Source organism: Phasianus colchicus, chromosome 3 (assembly GCF_987193195.1).
Source record: "Phasianus colchicus chromosome 3, bPhaCol1.hap1.1, whole genome shotgun sequence".
Taxonomy (NCBI): domain Eukaryota; kingdom Metazoa; phylum Chordata; class Aves; order Galliformes; family Phasianidae; genus Phasianus; species Phasianus colchicus.
Window position 1 is genome coordinate 6,616,839 of NC_143438.1, and position 17,732 is coordinate 6,634,570.

At 35.8% G+C, this 17,732-nt stretch overlaps 1 protein-coding gene across 5 annotated transcripts in view; it reads right to left on the reverse strand.

The window, feature by feature from the left end:
* The window catches only part of CDKAL1 (CDKAL1 threonylcarbamoyladenosine tRNA methylthiotransferase), a 364,081-nt gene that overhangs the window by 180,659 nt on the left and 165,690 nt on the right, over positions 1-17,732 (reverse strand). For all 5 annotated transcript variants that reach the window (XM_090136868.1, XM_031610103.2, XM_090136867.1 and 2 more), the window contains one exon: positions 14,603-14,706. In XM_090136868.1, the coding sequence (XP_089992994.1) occupies positions 14,603-14,706 (104 nt within the window). The remainder of the gene's footprint in view (positions 1-14,602; positions 14,707-17,732) is intronic.

Below are 17,732 nucleotides of genomic sequence, written 5' to 3' on the forward strand. Positions count from 1 at the left end.
CAGTAAAGACTAAAAATTACACCTTTTGTCCACATATAGCAAGTTTATTTTGAAGTTACTGAACATACTGAAATTTAAGCAAAAAGAAAGACCATTAAATATGGATATATGAATAAAACTCCTTATAAACTTGTAGTAAAACTGAAATAAAAGCCTACAGGAAAAAAAAAAAAAAATCCCTTTCAATATAAAAACAAAAATGTTAATAGTAGTAATGGTTACATTAGCATCAATTTACCTACCCTCCCCTACCTTAAAGTCTTGTGACCAACAATTCTCTAATTTCAGACAATACACAGAAAGCAAAAAATGCCAACAAAACGGTGGCCATCATCAGGAAGGCAATCAACAAGCCAGAAGCCATCAGCCACCATTTTGCCACCACAAAGTTCTGCTGAATTCACATTTTGATTCTGTGTGCACTTAGGAACTGACATTTGAAGGACAATCAATTTAAAAATACACCATGAAGGATAACTAAAACGATCAAGGTGATGAAGCAGCTTCTCTACCAAGAGAAACTAAAGAAGCCATGGCTATTTAGTTTGGAAAGGAGAAAGCCAAAGGAAAAGCACATCTGAGGTTTATACAAAATCAGGGAGTTGTTGGGTGAGCTGAATGCAAAATAAGTGCTCGTCACATCCTACAACAAAGAACCAAAGGCACCAGGTGAAGCTAACAGGAGACTTTTTAAAAAGATATAAAAAAATATGTTGTGTAGAGATAGTCGACTGCTCGAACATACTATTGGAGAAGTTATGAAGACAGATATTACCAGGAGGTTCAAAATGCCTTGGATAAATTTGCAGACAACTGGTCTATAAATGGATACTAACATGATCTGGCAGGGATGCTGTCTTACATTTCTACCTCGTACAGTGAGGTTCTGATTGATGAAAAGAGGTAATCACTAAAAACAACCAAGTACCCTCCATGTAAAATGTACATCCTCAATTACAGGCAAGAGATAGCACTGCTAGCAGAAGTATCATTGGTCAAACCCAGAAGAGAATTTCATCTTGTCTTCACTGTTTACCTATAAGCTTCCAAAACAACTTATTTTCCTTCTCCATTATTTATTCCTCTCCCTAAATAATTCAGAAAATTGAATTGTTGGGTATTCTGTTTGATTATAACAAAAGATCAAGCAGCAGAGATTTTGGTAAGCTAGCTAAATATACAGCAAGCCAATTTCTCATTAAGACAAGAACATCTTGTTCCAACCCTGGGAGCAGGAAAATCCAGACCAAAAATTTCTCCTGCTCCTGTCTGAGCAATATTAAGTAGGTTGAGAAGAAATACTTACTTCAACATCTAGGTGTATATTTCATGTATATTTCAAGGGTGATGCAGACATCTCAGCCTTCACCTTCAAAGTTTACAAAAATGCCTTGCATATCTCTAAGGTCTGGTTTAAATGGCACATCTACAAAATTTTGTTTTAAAACACAAAAGTGCACATTTGTTCAGGTGATGACTTATGCAGCACAGCACTACAATTCAGTAGCACTAAAAGTAGTCTCACTACCACAAAACCTATTTAGGAAATCAGGCAACAGGCATGCTTAACTAAGGATGAGAGAAAACATGCTCGGCCTTGACAGCTCCGACCATTTCACTACCTAACATCTTGTTAACTTTCAAATCAATATCCAGTGACAACAAAGCTTCCATATAAGGGAACCAATATAGGACTTGCTGTCTCTTTTGATTATTTCAGGAAACCATACTGTTATGCACTTGTATATTGATGGGTAGCAGCTCTCATTACATTAAAAAATATAACTAAAAAAAAGCCAAGCTTTCATGCTTGGACTGGCTTTTGGCTGGGGGAGGTCACATCCTTACCTTTTTATCTATCATATTACTTCGAGGTAATTTGATAGGAAGTCAATCTAGCAGATTTTGCTAAAACTTGTTCTCTGATGAAGCCACTAAACCACATCCTTAACAATAAAGATGTGTACAGGTTAAGTGAAGACTTGCTTTGAAATTTCTTCCTTCTCATTACATCATCACCACATACTTCATTTAAGAATTGCTTCAAAAGCTCAAGACATCAAATATAAAACTGACATGTTATGTTGACTGTTTTCCAAGAGAGATTCAGACAGATGAGTTAATATGTATTTCACAGTGACTTCCAGTGCTAGGACACAACAGTTTCTGTGCAAGGAAGATGGCAACCCATGTAGCTGTAACACAATGAATTCTTGCAACATGTCAGTGAAAATGTGCTAGCTACATGTATTCTACATCTGCTTACATTTTAAATACAAGATCTTAATCAATTTGTAAGCACAGATGGATTACTCGTTTTAGCATCATTCTTTCTAATTATGCTTTGAAAGAATGGAATAATTTAGGAAGGGAGAAGAATGCAATGCCCATCCACCACAAACACAAGTGCAGCGAAAAAAATCCCAGAATTTGAGTATTTTTCCCTGTGTCCTCTGCATTGGTGTTCATTGCACAAGTTAAGGCATCGGTATATTCTCTCTTAAGAATCAGTAGCCTGACAGCTTCTGAGAAATTAGTTTCACAGTGATACACAAAAATAAAATATCTGCTACGAAGTTTGCAGTCAACTGACATGCACTGAACTCAGAAATGAAAATGGATACGAAAAATACTTTCAGACAACCTGAAAAATCTGTGTATACAGAAGTACAGAAGTTGAGAGTTTACCATGTATATACAACTTTATATACAACTTTTCAATATTCCCACAAATCAAAGCAACAATCTGCCTACACCTTCATCACCACTGTCTATCAATACAGAGGACTTGAAAGAGCCATAACAAAATCCATTAGTTATTTTTATGAATATAAAGTGCCACATAGTTTTTATGAAGAATCAAGACCAAAGAAGTCTGTGAGGAAATAATTGGGTGAATAAACTTCACCTACTTTTTTGTTTGTTTGTTTGTTTTTGTTTTTTTGTTCTTAATGTAGGAAAAGCCCCAAAATTTCAAGTATCTTAATGTTCTGCATTCATTAGATTCACTCTCCCTTTTTGTTCTTCACATCTTAGGTATCTGAAAACACTGAGAAGAAATATATTCTTTCCCAGAATGCCTGGATGCATGGCCACTGAGTGTAAACACTTTCCACTTTTGAGTACCCCAGATATTTGACAGCTATATGAGCACTTGAACATCATTTATCATGTTTATTTTTAATAGCCCTCCCTGGGCACAGCTGCCTTGGATGCCAATCTTCTTTTCTTTTGCCTCATGTAAATATTTGAAATAGCTATTCATTAACAGTTCCACATTTATTCAGTGCTGTTGTACTGTTTCTGAACTGGAAATAGCTTTTATTTTTTCTCTCCCTATCTTTTGGCTGATCTGAAAAAAATGCTGTTTAGATTCAGTCTGTCAAGATTTAAATTATGCTCCAGCTAAGAGGTAATGATGGGTATCTGACCGGGTATACAAATAAACTAGAACATGAGTGTTACTTTTCCTTTTTTTTTTTTCTTTTTTCTTTGGGACACAAATGAAACCAAACCATAAGCAGGGTGGCCCTTTTTGAGCAGAGTTTGGACCAAATGCTTTCAGAGGTCCCTTCACACCTCAGTTTTTCTGCAATTTTTGTTAACAGGTCACCATTACCCTAAATTAAAGCAGACACAATTGGTCTTCACAAGTAAACTAAGCATTTTTCCTGAAGGTCCTGAACACTCTGTAGTCCTAGTTTACACGCAGAATTTCAATATCAGATATCAGTACTTTTAACACAATGCACACCGCATCAAAAAGGCAGAAATTTAAGCTATCAAGACTCCCTTGTGTGCACATCATGAGTCCCACATATCTGTAAATCACAGCTTTTATTTTCTTGGCCTGATACAGCAGATCATTTTTTCTGCGATACTCAACATGATAACTACTAATCTGTTTCCAGGCACAAGCCACCCGAGTATAAAAACTCTCTCTGTTAAAAGTCTGAACTCAGCAAGTTGTACAGACTCTTAGAACATCTGATTGAGAGACTATTTCCTTGGGATTGAGAACAGAAAGACCATAGAGCTCTCTAATGTGCAAGTGCAAATTACACCTAAATTAGCGCTTCTCTAACACTCATAATAAGATTAAATTTACAAGCATTAGAGACTTGCTCACGTGAGAGGGAGTTTTGAGAGAAATAAAAATGCAGTCACGTCTTGTCCAACATAAAGAGTCAGTAACAGTTCTGTACAATGCGACCAGCTTCCCTCAGAAGGCTGTTAAAAGCTACAGGGTACCTTTTTCCTTTAAAAACGGACTGACCAAGCATTAAATTTCATCAATAATGCCAGAGCAGCACGCAAGCAATGTTTTCTTCTATGCAGTCTTGAAATGTTTCTGTATGAGTAACTGCTACCAGTAAAGCATTATGTATTAACTTGACTACAAAATACCTTTATTGACTTTTGCCTCATCATAGTAGGAAATACCCAAGCGAAGGTAAAATAAGAAGGACAACAGCTAACCTGGAGAGTGATCAATCGAGTCTCTAGGAGCATGCACATCAAATCAGGTTTTCACAGAAGACACATTTAGTATTCCTTCAGCATTTTCTTCTGTCACAACAGGACTTCTCACAGAGTTTAGATCACTCTATGACTTCAGTGAATATGGCATAAAAGATTAGATAATTTCATTTTATAACTTACAAGTTGTTTACACTTGACATTTGCTGCAAGTTGAGTTGTCTGATGTTTAAGTGCCTTGCCGTTGTAAATTGCAGCTTTCCCACTTAATCACCTAACACTTTAAAGCACTTTGGAAGAAAGTTAACTCAGACCTGACCAGATGAGCTCTTAGTTTCCTATTAAGTAAAAGTTTCCATCTGATAGCAGCGTTAGATATGGAGATGGCATGTGTTTGACTCACAAGGATGTTGCACAATGTAACAGGCATATCAGCAATGCACAAAACAATCTATGCACAGCAGGTAAGCCTTCATTATAAAACCTGGCAGACAGCAGTATTAAAAGGCTAATGCACGCATTATCTAAAGTAAAGTAGGGGCAAAACAGATATTTGTTGAAATACAGCTTAAGAATAGTCATTAAGACTATAAGCTAGTTCAGCACTGTGTCCATAAACCATCTACAGAAGAAGAAAATGAAGTATAAATATAGGCAGCACAAAGTATTTGCTATTTATTCAGCAAATGCAGCACTCACCCAGAAGAAAATGGATTCTTCTTCCATGCATCCATCTATCTCTTCCAAACACATTTATCCTTCCACTGTGTCCAGTGCAAGGTAGTTTCTCAGGTTTAACCACATTATGAGATTAAGTATCCCATTTTAATTTGCTCTAAACCTAGTCCTGGGATGAGACATCTAATATTACTTTTCATTTTAAGAAGCGGGCGGCACACCAGTCACCAAAAAAGAAATGCAGATAGCTTGTAAGCCTTATGTTGAGAGACCAGATCTGTTAAAATTCTTATTCTCCAATGAATTAGTGCTCTCCTTCACATTCTTGAAGCACAGAAAGAAAAACTAGCAGAAGATATCATTTAGAGTAATCTTTTAAACAGGATCTTCAGCTGGCATAGAGTGACTGATACATGTTCCTCCAGAAGGCCAAACAAATCAGGAGGGGAACACTTATCAGTAAATAAATCACTGCTGCATTCTTATAAATTGCCTTTGGACATAATAATGTTGACCAAGAGGTACAATACAACACATCTTATTTGCTAGCAATATGAATTCTGGTTGTCCTATCTGTTTTATAGATGCAATGGTCTTGTCTTATTTTCACACAAGCAATGCCAAGCTCTAAGTAGCTGTGTGCTGCATAATGATGCCTGTGGTAACAGTATGATAAAGTTAGAAAGTATTTCTGGCCAAGGTCTTACAACAGGTAAGGACTTTACTCACAGAATACAGGAGCAAAATGAGTATTATCTACAAAGAACCACAACAAGTTCCAATAACAGAACAAATATTTACAAGTAACTTAAGACTCCAATATCTTTGCAGCTAAGAAACAAAAAAAGAAATTTTAACTTTCCAACAAAATTAAAGATGTCTTTTTCTCCTGAAAGTAAGATCAATTAAAAGGTACACTATGCCCTAATTTGAACTGTTTTTAAAATCAGCAGTAACTACACACAAGACCAGTTTTTTGATGCATCTAGTAAAGACTTCAATTACAATGGCTGTGGCATCAAAAAATCTAACGTTTTACATTAAAATTCAAATAATGCAAACTTAGCAAAAAGATATTTATAAATAAAATTAACAGCCAAGAAGTGATATCCAGCTTTCTTCTCCTGCTGTTCTGCTGAATAAGCATGGAAAGAATATAACATAGACTACTTCAGTATAAAGTAAACAAGTTTTTCAAGAAAGCATTTTAAAGCACACATCAGATTGAATAGCTTTTACTGAGGAAGCTCTGGGCCAGCTGAACATTCTAATAAAAATCATGAAGAACCTTCACCTACTTCATTGTCAAACATATACAGCATCAAGCTTTTTCTTCCATTTCTCAGAAGGTCTGATAACAGGGAATATCTTCAAAGCATTGCAATCCATAGCAAAAGTCAAAGTGACTAAAAACTAGCTGCCAATGCTTTAAAAGAAAGAAAATCCCTTCTGTGAATAAGCTAAATGCAAGCACAAAGTGAAAAGCATCAAGGGAAATATTCATGTAGACAACAGGTTGAGTTCAAATGAAACCATAGCAAATAGGCTGCTTTGGATCCTATGTCAGTTCTTAGGAAAGCACCTACTAAAATTTTCTAACAAGGTCATACTACTTTATTCCTCAGTGTACTGAAATCCAATTCAATAATTGCTGAAGCTAATAATGAATTGTTTTAAAGGGTCCAAAAATTATTTTGGCTTTTAAAAGATGCATATTCTGTGATATTAACCACACAGTAAAATCACAGTACTTTCAGATTCGTGAATATTACAGCTCAAGTAGAACATGTAAGCTCAAATTCAGGAAGCTTGTTTCTTACAGCTGAGCTGCTCTCAGTCCAGCACAGTTAGTTACAGAGCTGCAGTCAGATGATACGGGCAGCTCAGCTCTTTCTACAAGCTTTCTACAACATCAGGTTTCCTGTATTTCCCCGGTCTTCCTTTCTCCCTTTCATGAATATGGGAGTGATGTTTCCCTTTTTCCAGACGCCAGGGACTTCACCTGACAGCCACAATTTTTTCAAATATGACAGAGAGCAGCTTGGCAACCATATTAGCCAGTTTCTTCAGAGCCCAGGGATGCATATCATCTGGTCCCATAAACTTGTATACATTCAACCTCATGAGGTGGTCTTGGAATTGCTCTGCTCTTACACTTCAAGTAATTTTGGTCCCCCAGCTCCCACCAAGCAGTTCAGGGACACAAGAGGCATGAGAAGAGCCAAGAGAAAGGCATGGCCATGAAGATCGAGGCAAAGAACTCATTAAATCTGAAGATGAGGTAGTATTTTTAATTGCTTACATCTGTTTTGGATCTTTAAAACTAAACTTCTACTTCAAACGAAAATGGTTTCGTGTTTTTGTTTTTCGCAAAAATGCAAAGCTAAAATGATTTTTTTTTTGGTCATTCAGGGAGTTAAAGAGCCCAAACATAAATATTTAGGTAAAAAGATATATAAGAAGACTGAATTATAAAGAGCAAATATTGCTAAAGCTTGTATTTTTTCCACTTCAAGAAAATATATATATATACATAACCTTTGTTAAACAGACTCTGCTGGTTCTTTAAACTGCCAAAGCTTAGAAGTTAGTGGAATCTTCTTCTCTGCAGAATCTTGTCAGACACGTAAAATAAGCACTTACTTACATTTTATATTCCTCTTTCCAACACTGTGAGCTACAACCCACACACAGTTAGAGAGGCTATTAAAAAAAGCAGCATTACTAGGCTAGTTTTACAAGAGACAAAAAAAGGTCATACTGTGAGATATTTTGGCAAAAGTGTCAATATATCCAGCTAAATGGCATAGTCCTTCCCAAAACGAATGACAATTCCTTGTACTACATTACTTTTCCTAATTTTTCCTAAATAAAACTCTTTCCCGTATCATTCCATACAAGGCCCTAGACAGTGTCCTGGCAGTAGATAAAGTGACCAACTGATTCAATGTAATCACATTATTATTCTATCACGTTTCTCCTCTACAGTTTATATTATCACATTAGAAGCCCTTCGAGGCCATCTCTCCAGCTGTTATTTGCTGGTGGCGTGTTTTTTGCTGTTGTTGTTTTTATAAAGGTACACAGCAATTAGGGACTACAATTAAACAAACAGTAACACTGCCTAACTGTTTTTCCTTGCAAGGGAAGGGCCTCTAGTTACAGTTTTGCACATTACAGGATTTTTTTTGGCAAATTAACTTACTGTTACAACACGTTCGTTATACGACACTGCTACATGGACGATTAAACAGATTGTCTGGACTAAAACCTCTATCAAGGCCAGAGAAAGACAATAACACATGGATCAGAAGAGAAAAGGGATTCCCTTCCTCGCTTCTGATGCTCCTATCACAGTAGATCTGGAAATAAGAAAAAAATATCTGCATGAAATCAGCCTTAAGTGCAGAGCATGGCTACAAAAAACTAACAGCTCTCTTAAGTCCCTATAAAATCCTTTTGAATGAAGGACAATATATTTAAAAGTGACCCAAAGGCAAAAGATTGATCACATGAAGGCCTAAGGCATGATGGCCTCTGGAAATTGTCAATACATTTTCTTGTTTCTAATTCTTCTTTCTACTTATATAATAATAACAACATTAACCTAATTTAATTCTTGCAAATAGTTCAATGATTTGAACTAGAAATATCAAAATTAAATAGAAGCAAAGTGAGCTTAGCAAAAGTTCCTGCTAACTATAAAACTGGAAGCTGCTATGGAGCACACCATGAGTGCCCAACCTTTTGGCTTACCTGGGCTGCACTGAGAGGAATTGTCTTGGGCCGCATACATGTAGGTCACTCAGCAAGTAATAATTCCTACTTATTCCCATTGTAACAACAACAGAGACAAAGAACACAGTAACACTGTTTGATAGAGAAAATTATAAGTCACAAAACACTTCACATTTGTCAGCAGTGAACAGGAGCCTGCATGCCGTGCTCGTAACAACCTGCATCAACAGGGGTGACCCACTGTCACTACTGCTGAAATGCACCACCTCTCTGCACTCACATCCACTGCTTGGTCTCCAGAAATGTTAACAAATGTGAATGAATGTCAATGGGTGCTGCTGTTTCCACACAGAGGAATTCAACGACGCACCTTTGCTTCATACCCACTTCCCTATCAGATAACATTTGGTCAGACTGTCCCTATGCTGCCATCTGTCACACAGCATGTAATGGGATACTGCTGAGAAGGTTCAACCTCTGCTGTCATCCCACCAACATCCTCCTCTGATGTTGCAGGCCAACATAATAAAATAGGAGGCATTACTTTTGGTTCAGCCTTCATAATATATAATATTGTGTATAAATAACAAAACATTTCAGGTTTTTTATGGAAATATAAAAAAAAAAGAAAACAACAAAACCATAAAATTAGTGGGATATTTAACCTTGTTTTTGTGAAACAAACGTATCATCCTGGTTCAATGGCAGTAGTTTCAAACCACAGTGAGCTCTCAAGGTGTTCATTAGATATTTCTAATGAAATTTTATTCTTCCTGTGCTTCATCCTTGAAAACAAATGTACATGATGCCAAAAAGTGGTGACATGAGTAAGGCGTGATTGTGAAGCAATCTTTCTCTGGTTATATCTTCATCTCACACAACAGTGAGACCTCAACACCCAGAGTAGTTGGTTACCTTCCTATGGTCTTGCTTTATCTTTGACCTGGGAAAACACCGAATCCAGAGCCCAGATCCCAGCTGGGTGACCAGGCACCCAATCCTTCAAAGCACATGCAAAGACCAAACCCATCGCTCAAAAGACATCAAAATTTGGTATTGCTTCAGTTAATGAAAAGGGAACTAAGAATGTTGTCAATATTAAATGTTTGTCCTTTCACAAAAAGGACAAACACTCTGAAGGCTTCGATGGAGAGTTTTACTGGTAGTACTGCTGGAAGAAAACTGGTTACTGATTAATAAAGCAGAATACTCCGACAGGACCTCAAAACTAGTAAAACCAGAGATCCTTGCCTAGGCTCTGTGATCTGAAAAGCTTTGGAAACTACCATATTATATCAAAACAATGCTTACTGTTACATACAAATCTGTATTAAAAAACTGGTTAATTGACACTTAAAGAAATATTTTATATTTATCTCCTTTAAACTGTAAATAGTTCAGAAACAACAAGATAGGGAACAACTGCTAAAGACTACCGATGCAGTTGAGGTTTATCTGTCTTTATATATCACCTCTGCTTTCCAATGTAACATTTTGTCCAAGATTTCCTGAACAGAAGCATTATTCAGAATTCAACACCATACCTGTCAGAGAACCATACTGTAAATAATGGAATAAAAACAAATGATGCTTTTTAACTGCAATTGTTCACCCAGAAGCAATTGTTACACATAGCTTGAGGATACGAGTATGTTGTTTTTCAACAGGACTTGACTTCCCTTTTGCTCCCTAGTTGCTACCATAAAACATGATGATATAGTAATAATTATCCTGTTTGCATTTTAATAGCAGCATATTCTCTGCTGCTTTTGAGAAGCATGCAATGCTAAAGAAGAATAATTTTCTACTGGCATATGCAGTATATTTTCACTGTAAACTAGCATGGACTAACAGCTAATTTCATAAAACTAATTGTATTTTTAAGTTGGTTTGCTGAACCAGCAAAAATAGTTGGCAATATAAAATGCTATATGTGCCCAGAAAGTCTCTCACAACAGGTCTGGTTTACAGATCACCAGGTAGCAATGTCAGTCATATATCCTTCTACAGCCACTACAATTTCTTTAAAGAAAATTCCAGTATCTATTTAAAGTCTTGCAATTCAACCAAAGCTATCCCTGGACATTTAAAGTAGTGGCTTATTTAATTTGTGCGTCTCCTTGGAGCACAGTTCACCAATGGCAGCAGCTCCAGCCTTCCATTTCACTGAGCAAAAACACATTGTCATATATGGAGCTGCTTTTGGAAGGAAAGAAAGAGCTCTCTCATAACTGCAAATACAATTTCCTAGAATACAGCACTGAACATGATACAGTACATTTTGAAAAAGCACGCTATTAAATTGACAACACAAAGTGCTGCGTATCCACTGCGGAAAAACTCTCCATATAGACACCCTCACAGAAGACATTTGTTCCTTACTTAAGGACCATTTTGCTTCATATAGCAACGTTTTTACTAGGAGTTAATGCAATTCGATAAGATTGTCCATGGGAAAAAAAAAATTATACAACTATCTACCAAAAGTTGAAATTGACAGAAATAAAAGATTCAAGCTAAACAGCTAAAACTTCAATATTTTACTTTCAAATTCAAATGGAAGATGAAAAAATTCTTTGTTAAAAATAATCTTAATGAATGATTTAACTTTCTGCCTCGGGCAAATTGAAAACTACTACGGAGATGGGAAGGAGATATAAATCCATACAGAGTACATAAACAAACTTAGCCTAAACATATATAAGACAATTTATAGAACCTTATTTCAGTGCATTCTGAAAGCATGCAAAATGTACTAGGAACGAGAACCATTGGTGATAGGTGGATGGTTGGACTGGATGACCTTATAGGTCTTTTCCAACCTTAGTGATTCTGTGAACTGTAACAGACTCCATTTTTTATTACATTGAGTTTAAGATATAAAAATAAGATGCAGAAAGAAAGAATTAGAAAGAGCAGGTCTTTTTCAAAGACTGGAAAAGTATCTGGTTAGTCATGTTTTCAGTGATCCCTTTTTAATCAATTGAGTTAATCAAGTTTACACTTGTAGAAATAATCCAAACATGCGTTGTCATCTAGTTACCATCAGAGTGTTAAGTTCTGTTTTTAAAATAGTCTAATACAGACACAAAATAGAGATCTGGACTCTAAAACACAATGCAACAAATGCTACTAACCCTCATAAAGTATGTAGAACTTTCCAAAATGAGGAGTTAATTGAATTCAAAGGGCTTAATTTAGACTAAAAGTCTGAGAAACTCAAAACATCTTCAGAAGCAACCTTAGAGACAAGCATCAAAATCAGTAATGGCTGTAAGATACCTTATGTGCACTGTCACACTGATGCCATTACCACCAGTAAAACTTGTAATGTGTAAACTAGACTGAATCAGTGACTACTTGACAATTTGCAGACAAATCACACTGCATATAGTATAGTTTAGAAATAATTGCCACATGAAGATTTCCAACTTAGAGCATAGAAACCTGTAGTACTTAAGTGATTGCTTTAAAATCACAAGCACCTTACCAAACACTGAAGCTCCATTTGGTAACGTATTGCTGTTAGAAATATTGACAAGGTGGCAATCAGCAACTAGAAACTAAGTATGACCATGTGAATAAAGTATTTTAGAGAGTTATTTCAGTGCTCAGATTTAAAGATCTATATCAATATATGTTTAAATACGTTTCTTCTAACCATTTTTTGGTGTGTTCATTAACTGAAACATCTCACCTTTAAGCCTTATCGAGTTGCATACTGTAAGACTACTTACGTACAAAACACTGTAAACAACCCCAGCCTCCCTCTTCTTACATGACCAGATAACGTAGTTATAAAAAATCATCTCGTGCTGTTTTCTGCTTCCTCTAAGACACTTCAGTTCTCCCATGATAAACTTCTAAGTGGAAAATCTTTACACTATGTATCTGTAGCTCTCTGCATTTTTCACTAGAGCTTCAACAACACAACTTCTGAAAAAAGCAGAAGTGATTGTAGAAGAAACTGGGGTTCAATAACACAGCAATGACTTACACATGGATTTGAATTGCTTAGGTCTTTCATTGGGTTGATGGAAGAATTTCTGCAACACAGCTGCAGAAAGCTGGCAGTAATAAATTCTCCATACACTCCAAATTAAGTATCTGACTATTTCATTACTATTTTCAAATATGTGGAAGCTTGAGGCAAAGCCTCTCATTTCACAGTTCAGTATTTGCTTCTTTCCTTATTTCCTCTACCAAAGGTAATAGCACAAGGCCAAATAAGAATAGAACTCCCTTGGAGATGCCTGCTGTGAGACACGTCATAGCATTTCTGTAAAATTTCAAAACAATAGCTTAAGGGCAACTTTTTCCATTAAAAATCAAGTTATTTTGAGAGAGTCAATTTTTATAATAAGAGCCACAATAAAACAGATGCATTAAATTATTAAGTTTCCAATCCAAGTGTACAATTCTTTAAGTTCAAAATACTAGCCAAAAATTCACATTTATTGCCTGCAAATGCAAACAAAGATCAGAAGTTTTCTTTCTTTTTATATCATGCAAATATGTTAATTCAATATGGACTTCATGGCACGTATAATGTGACTATAACACGACATACAAGGCTCAAGTTATTTTTCTTTCTTTGCAATCTAAATAATATTTAAATACTAACCTACTTAAGGCCACAATCCTGATTGTGTTGCCCATAACTTCTCTTCCCTTTCTTTGTTATATCCTACTGTTGAATTGTTCTAAGTTTCTTTCGAACGTTTCAGAAAATATTCAGTGTTAACACTATTCCTAGGATACAAATAATAACAAAACTAATTCAGAGTTATACCGGAATGAAAAGATTTCTGGATACTGATCACTGTGTGGATCTTCTCCTGCACACTTACTACTTACCAGTTTAAAAATCACATCTTGTAATACTGAAAACTCGTGTCCGTATACAATGTGTTTCTCAAACTGCTTCTCCACCAAATAAGTGTATTTATACATCTTGTATTTGTTACTAAATTCATCAGTATTCATCAAATTCATATCAGTTTTAAAGTCTTGTCCTAAAACAAGAACCCTGAGATATGACAGGATTCCTGTCTGTCACAGCAGAATTTAATTTACAACAACTGTGCTAATCGTGCAAACCTAAGCAGCAAGAGAAGTTCACTGGCATTTATAGACAAGCTTCGTGGCACAGAGTACTGTACTGCATGAAAAACTTTTGATGTTTGATTGGATTCATGTGAGATCATTACAAATACTCTACTGACATTAAAAGCAGTCTGACAATACTTGTTAAACAGGAAGCTGTTAATCCTATTTGCTTCAAATAAATCCTCAAAACTTTGTATGGTTCACGAAAACACCCCAGAACTCCTCAAAGGAATCCACTTCCAGAAATAGTAGTATATCTTAAAAGTGTTTTCAGAATCCTAAGGAAGTTCATGAAATTCACTGTTACTGCTGTGTGAAAAAATTAGTACTCCCTTTTAAGAAAGTGGAAATAGAGCAAAATGACCATACATCACCATTGCTGTAACAAAATGCTTGTATGAATATCATCTGAGCAATCCTAAAATCAAAAATGAAATACTGTTCTTGACAGCTGCACCCAACATAAAGACAGAAAGGCACCTCCAGCCAAAACATATCAAGAACACTAAAACCATAATAAAACCATATTGTATCAAGTGAAAATAAGACCTAGTAGATTTCAAGGACTAACTTCTATTGTAGGAATAAAAACTCTTACCTTGAAAAGACTGTTTGGCTCTATCCACTAGTTCTTCAATGGGATAGCTTGCTAGATCTCCTCTGGCATGCTTAGTTTTGCAGTAAGTACATGCATTGAGACACCTGGTCAAAAAATGACAATATTCAGTCTCTTGCCAAGAAAGACTTAACATGCATAAATGTCTTTCTAAAGAATATCTAGGAGAATGAGCTTTTTTATAGAAAATAGTAGTATTCTGTTTTAAAATAAACTCAATTGATTTGAAGAGTGTTTTCCTCTCCTACTTCCATTAAATATCTTCAACATCTATAAAGAGGATGAAAGAAATTATCCAGTTCAAAGGATTCTTTTATTTCATGTAACCCTGCATGAAAACGATACTTTTCTAGATCTGTGATGTGTTACTACATCATAAGCAAAATGAAAAGCTGTAACTTCAGTAGCACTGATGTTTAAGATAAAATTCTAATTTTATTCCTGGGCATCTAAATAACACAAAAAGTAGAATGAAAATCTTCCAGAATATACTCAAGTCTGTGTCATCTGCTCCAAAGCCTGATCCCAGAAAGCACAAATAGAACAATGGATACAGTGACCTCAAGTTGTTAAGTTACCACTAGAAATTAAGCTGCAATATCACTTTGTGACATATTATAACATTATATCATTAAATGAAGGAAGTCTCTGTAAATATTCAATTGAGAAAGCATCTCTACCAGATCTGTTCATGTATTAAGGAAAAAAAAAATACTTCTTCATACTGAAAACTAAAGCTGGAACAAAACAGTGAGGGTGCTAACATAGGAAGGCATACCAATTTGATTGCACAGGCTGCATTGTCCAAGGTGCATTACTATCACTTTCCTCCATAGGACACCCATATGGTCCCTGCCAAACTGACCAAACTGTACTAAAAAAAAGGCTAGAGCTCCCTTCCTACTGGCATTTTGAGTCTTCTGTTGTTTAAATTTCTTTACAAACTGTTTGTGTGTCTATACACTCATTTTTATTCTCAGTTAAAAAAAATCTTAGTTACATACTTTGGATGCAGTGGTCAGAATACGAATAGCATTATCCCACTAATCTAATATGAATAAATGAGCCAAATCTAAACTAGTATCAATGCACGGTAAAAATGATTATTTATGCTATTTGCATAAAATTTCTTTTTCCTTTTGTAGTCTATTAATGGTGTAGTGAAAGAAAACAGCATATTGCTTCTTTCTTTATTAGAACTCATGCATAATTCATCTATTTATTACTCAACATATGTATTTTGCTCTATGTTTGGGTACTGGCATTTGAAAAGCTGTGCAGAAGAAGTACTAAATATTAAGAGGACTGAGTTCTAAGCATCTGTACCAAGCAGTGAAGTTATTAATCTCTGACCCTTGAGGCTAAGTTTCATATTTTTGGTCAATGGTCCTTCTCTACATGACCTAACAGCTTTTGATTCATGTCTAACCACCTCTTCTATCTATAACACGGTATCTAGAAACAGATAAAAAAAGCACACGGTCGTATTTATAGGAAAGAATGAAAACTAGTTTCTCATGCATCTTCAGAGTCGCCCTATGGGAAAATACTGCTTAGCATAAAGTCCTGGGTAAACTGAAATATACAGTTTTTATTTATTTTTTCTGATGCTGCAATAATCTTGGTCACACAGAGAGACGGAAATGTGTAACAAGTGGGAAAAAAAGAGGGGAAGTTGTTCTCCAAATGTTCAGAGAATTAAGAAGGTTTGCTCCCAAGAGATTTATTACTGTAATCTACGTATGACTTCAGGGAGTTTGTTAGTCTATTCTCAGATGGGAGATGGAAGCAGGGATTTGGAAGCGAGCTTTCTTCCGAATTTTGCAGTATCAACTCTCTCTACCATAAAATATTGTCTGATACTTAAATAATTTAGTCTCTTTTTTTTTCTGGCAGTAAGAGACACTACATTATGAAAACAAAATGAGATAGACCTCAATGTAATATAGAAAACATCGATGTTAGAAAGCACACAACAACAACACTTGCTGCCCAGAGAGGCTGTGGATGCCCCGTCCCTGGAGGTGTTCAAGGCCAGGTTGGATGGGGCCCTGGGCAGCCTGGTCTAGCATTAAATGAGGAGGTTGGTGGCCCTGCATGTGGCAGGGGGGTTGGAGATTCATGATCCTTGAGGTCCCTTCCAACCCTGGCCATTCTGTGATTTTGTGATTCTGTAACACTTAGAAAACCTACTTGTATCGTACTTTTAATTCCCTCTAGGAACATAATTAATCTTCTGGACTGCAGTTAATGAAGAAGCAGATTTTAAGTACTTGTAAAACTGCTGAACTAATAACTTTTCACAGACTTTAGAATTACCTTTTCTTAAAAGCATAAATTTTTAACAAAACCACAAAGTATAACAAAGTATTTGTAGATGTTGCCCCCCACAAAACTCAAGCAAGCCCATTTCTGGTCCAAGTTTCCAACTTAACAAATTATTCCTACATCCATATTGCCACATCCTCAGACCACAGTTTAACAGCTGCAAAAGGGCTGTAAGGAACTCAGAGAATCCGAACGCTGTGTCTCTCTAAGTATCATCCATCATTAAGTGACTCTCCTAAAATCAGCCCAGCAGGTAAAACTCTTCTTAAAAATCAGCCTTCATCACAACTACAAATCCAATACACAGAAGTAAAAAACCGATGGACTTGTAATTGCAAGAAGTATTTTGCTCTGTGTTAAAACTGAAATCTTCAAGTACTTATACTTGGTCTGTAAAAATTATTTTCTATTAATACAGGTCAAAACTTCACTGCCCAGATATACCAGATAGTTATGGAAAAAAATAGTAGTGGTCTTCATGTTTATAATCATCAACATGTTTTAGATGAAGCTTTTTTGTTTTTCTGGAACCATTAAATCCTCATTTTTCAACATTGTCAATTTGATAAGGCAGCTTGAATTGTTAACCTCTTGCTTTGAATTATTAACCTTTATTCTGCTATGTGCCCAATACACAGAACACAAACAAAATGCTATCCACAGATAAATTACTACCATGTGGCTCCTTAAAAAACTTCGCACTTGACCAAAGTGTCATTATGGACAATTTGGTCAAGTGCCTGAAATTCTGCTCTACAGGAAACAGTGGTCTTCACGTTGTTGA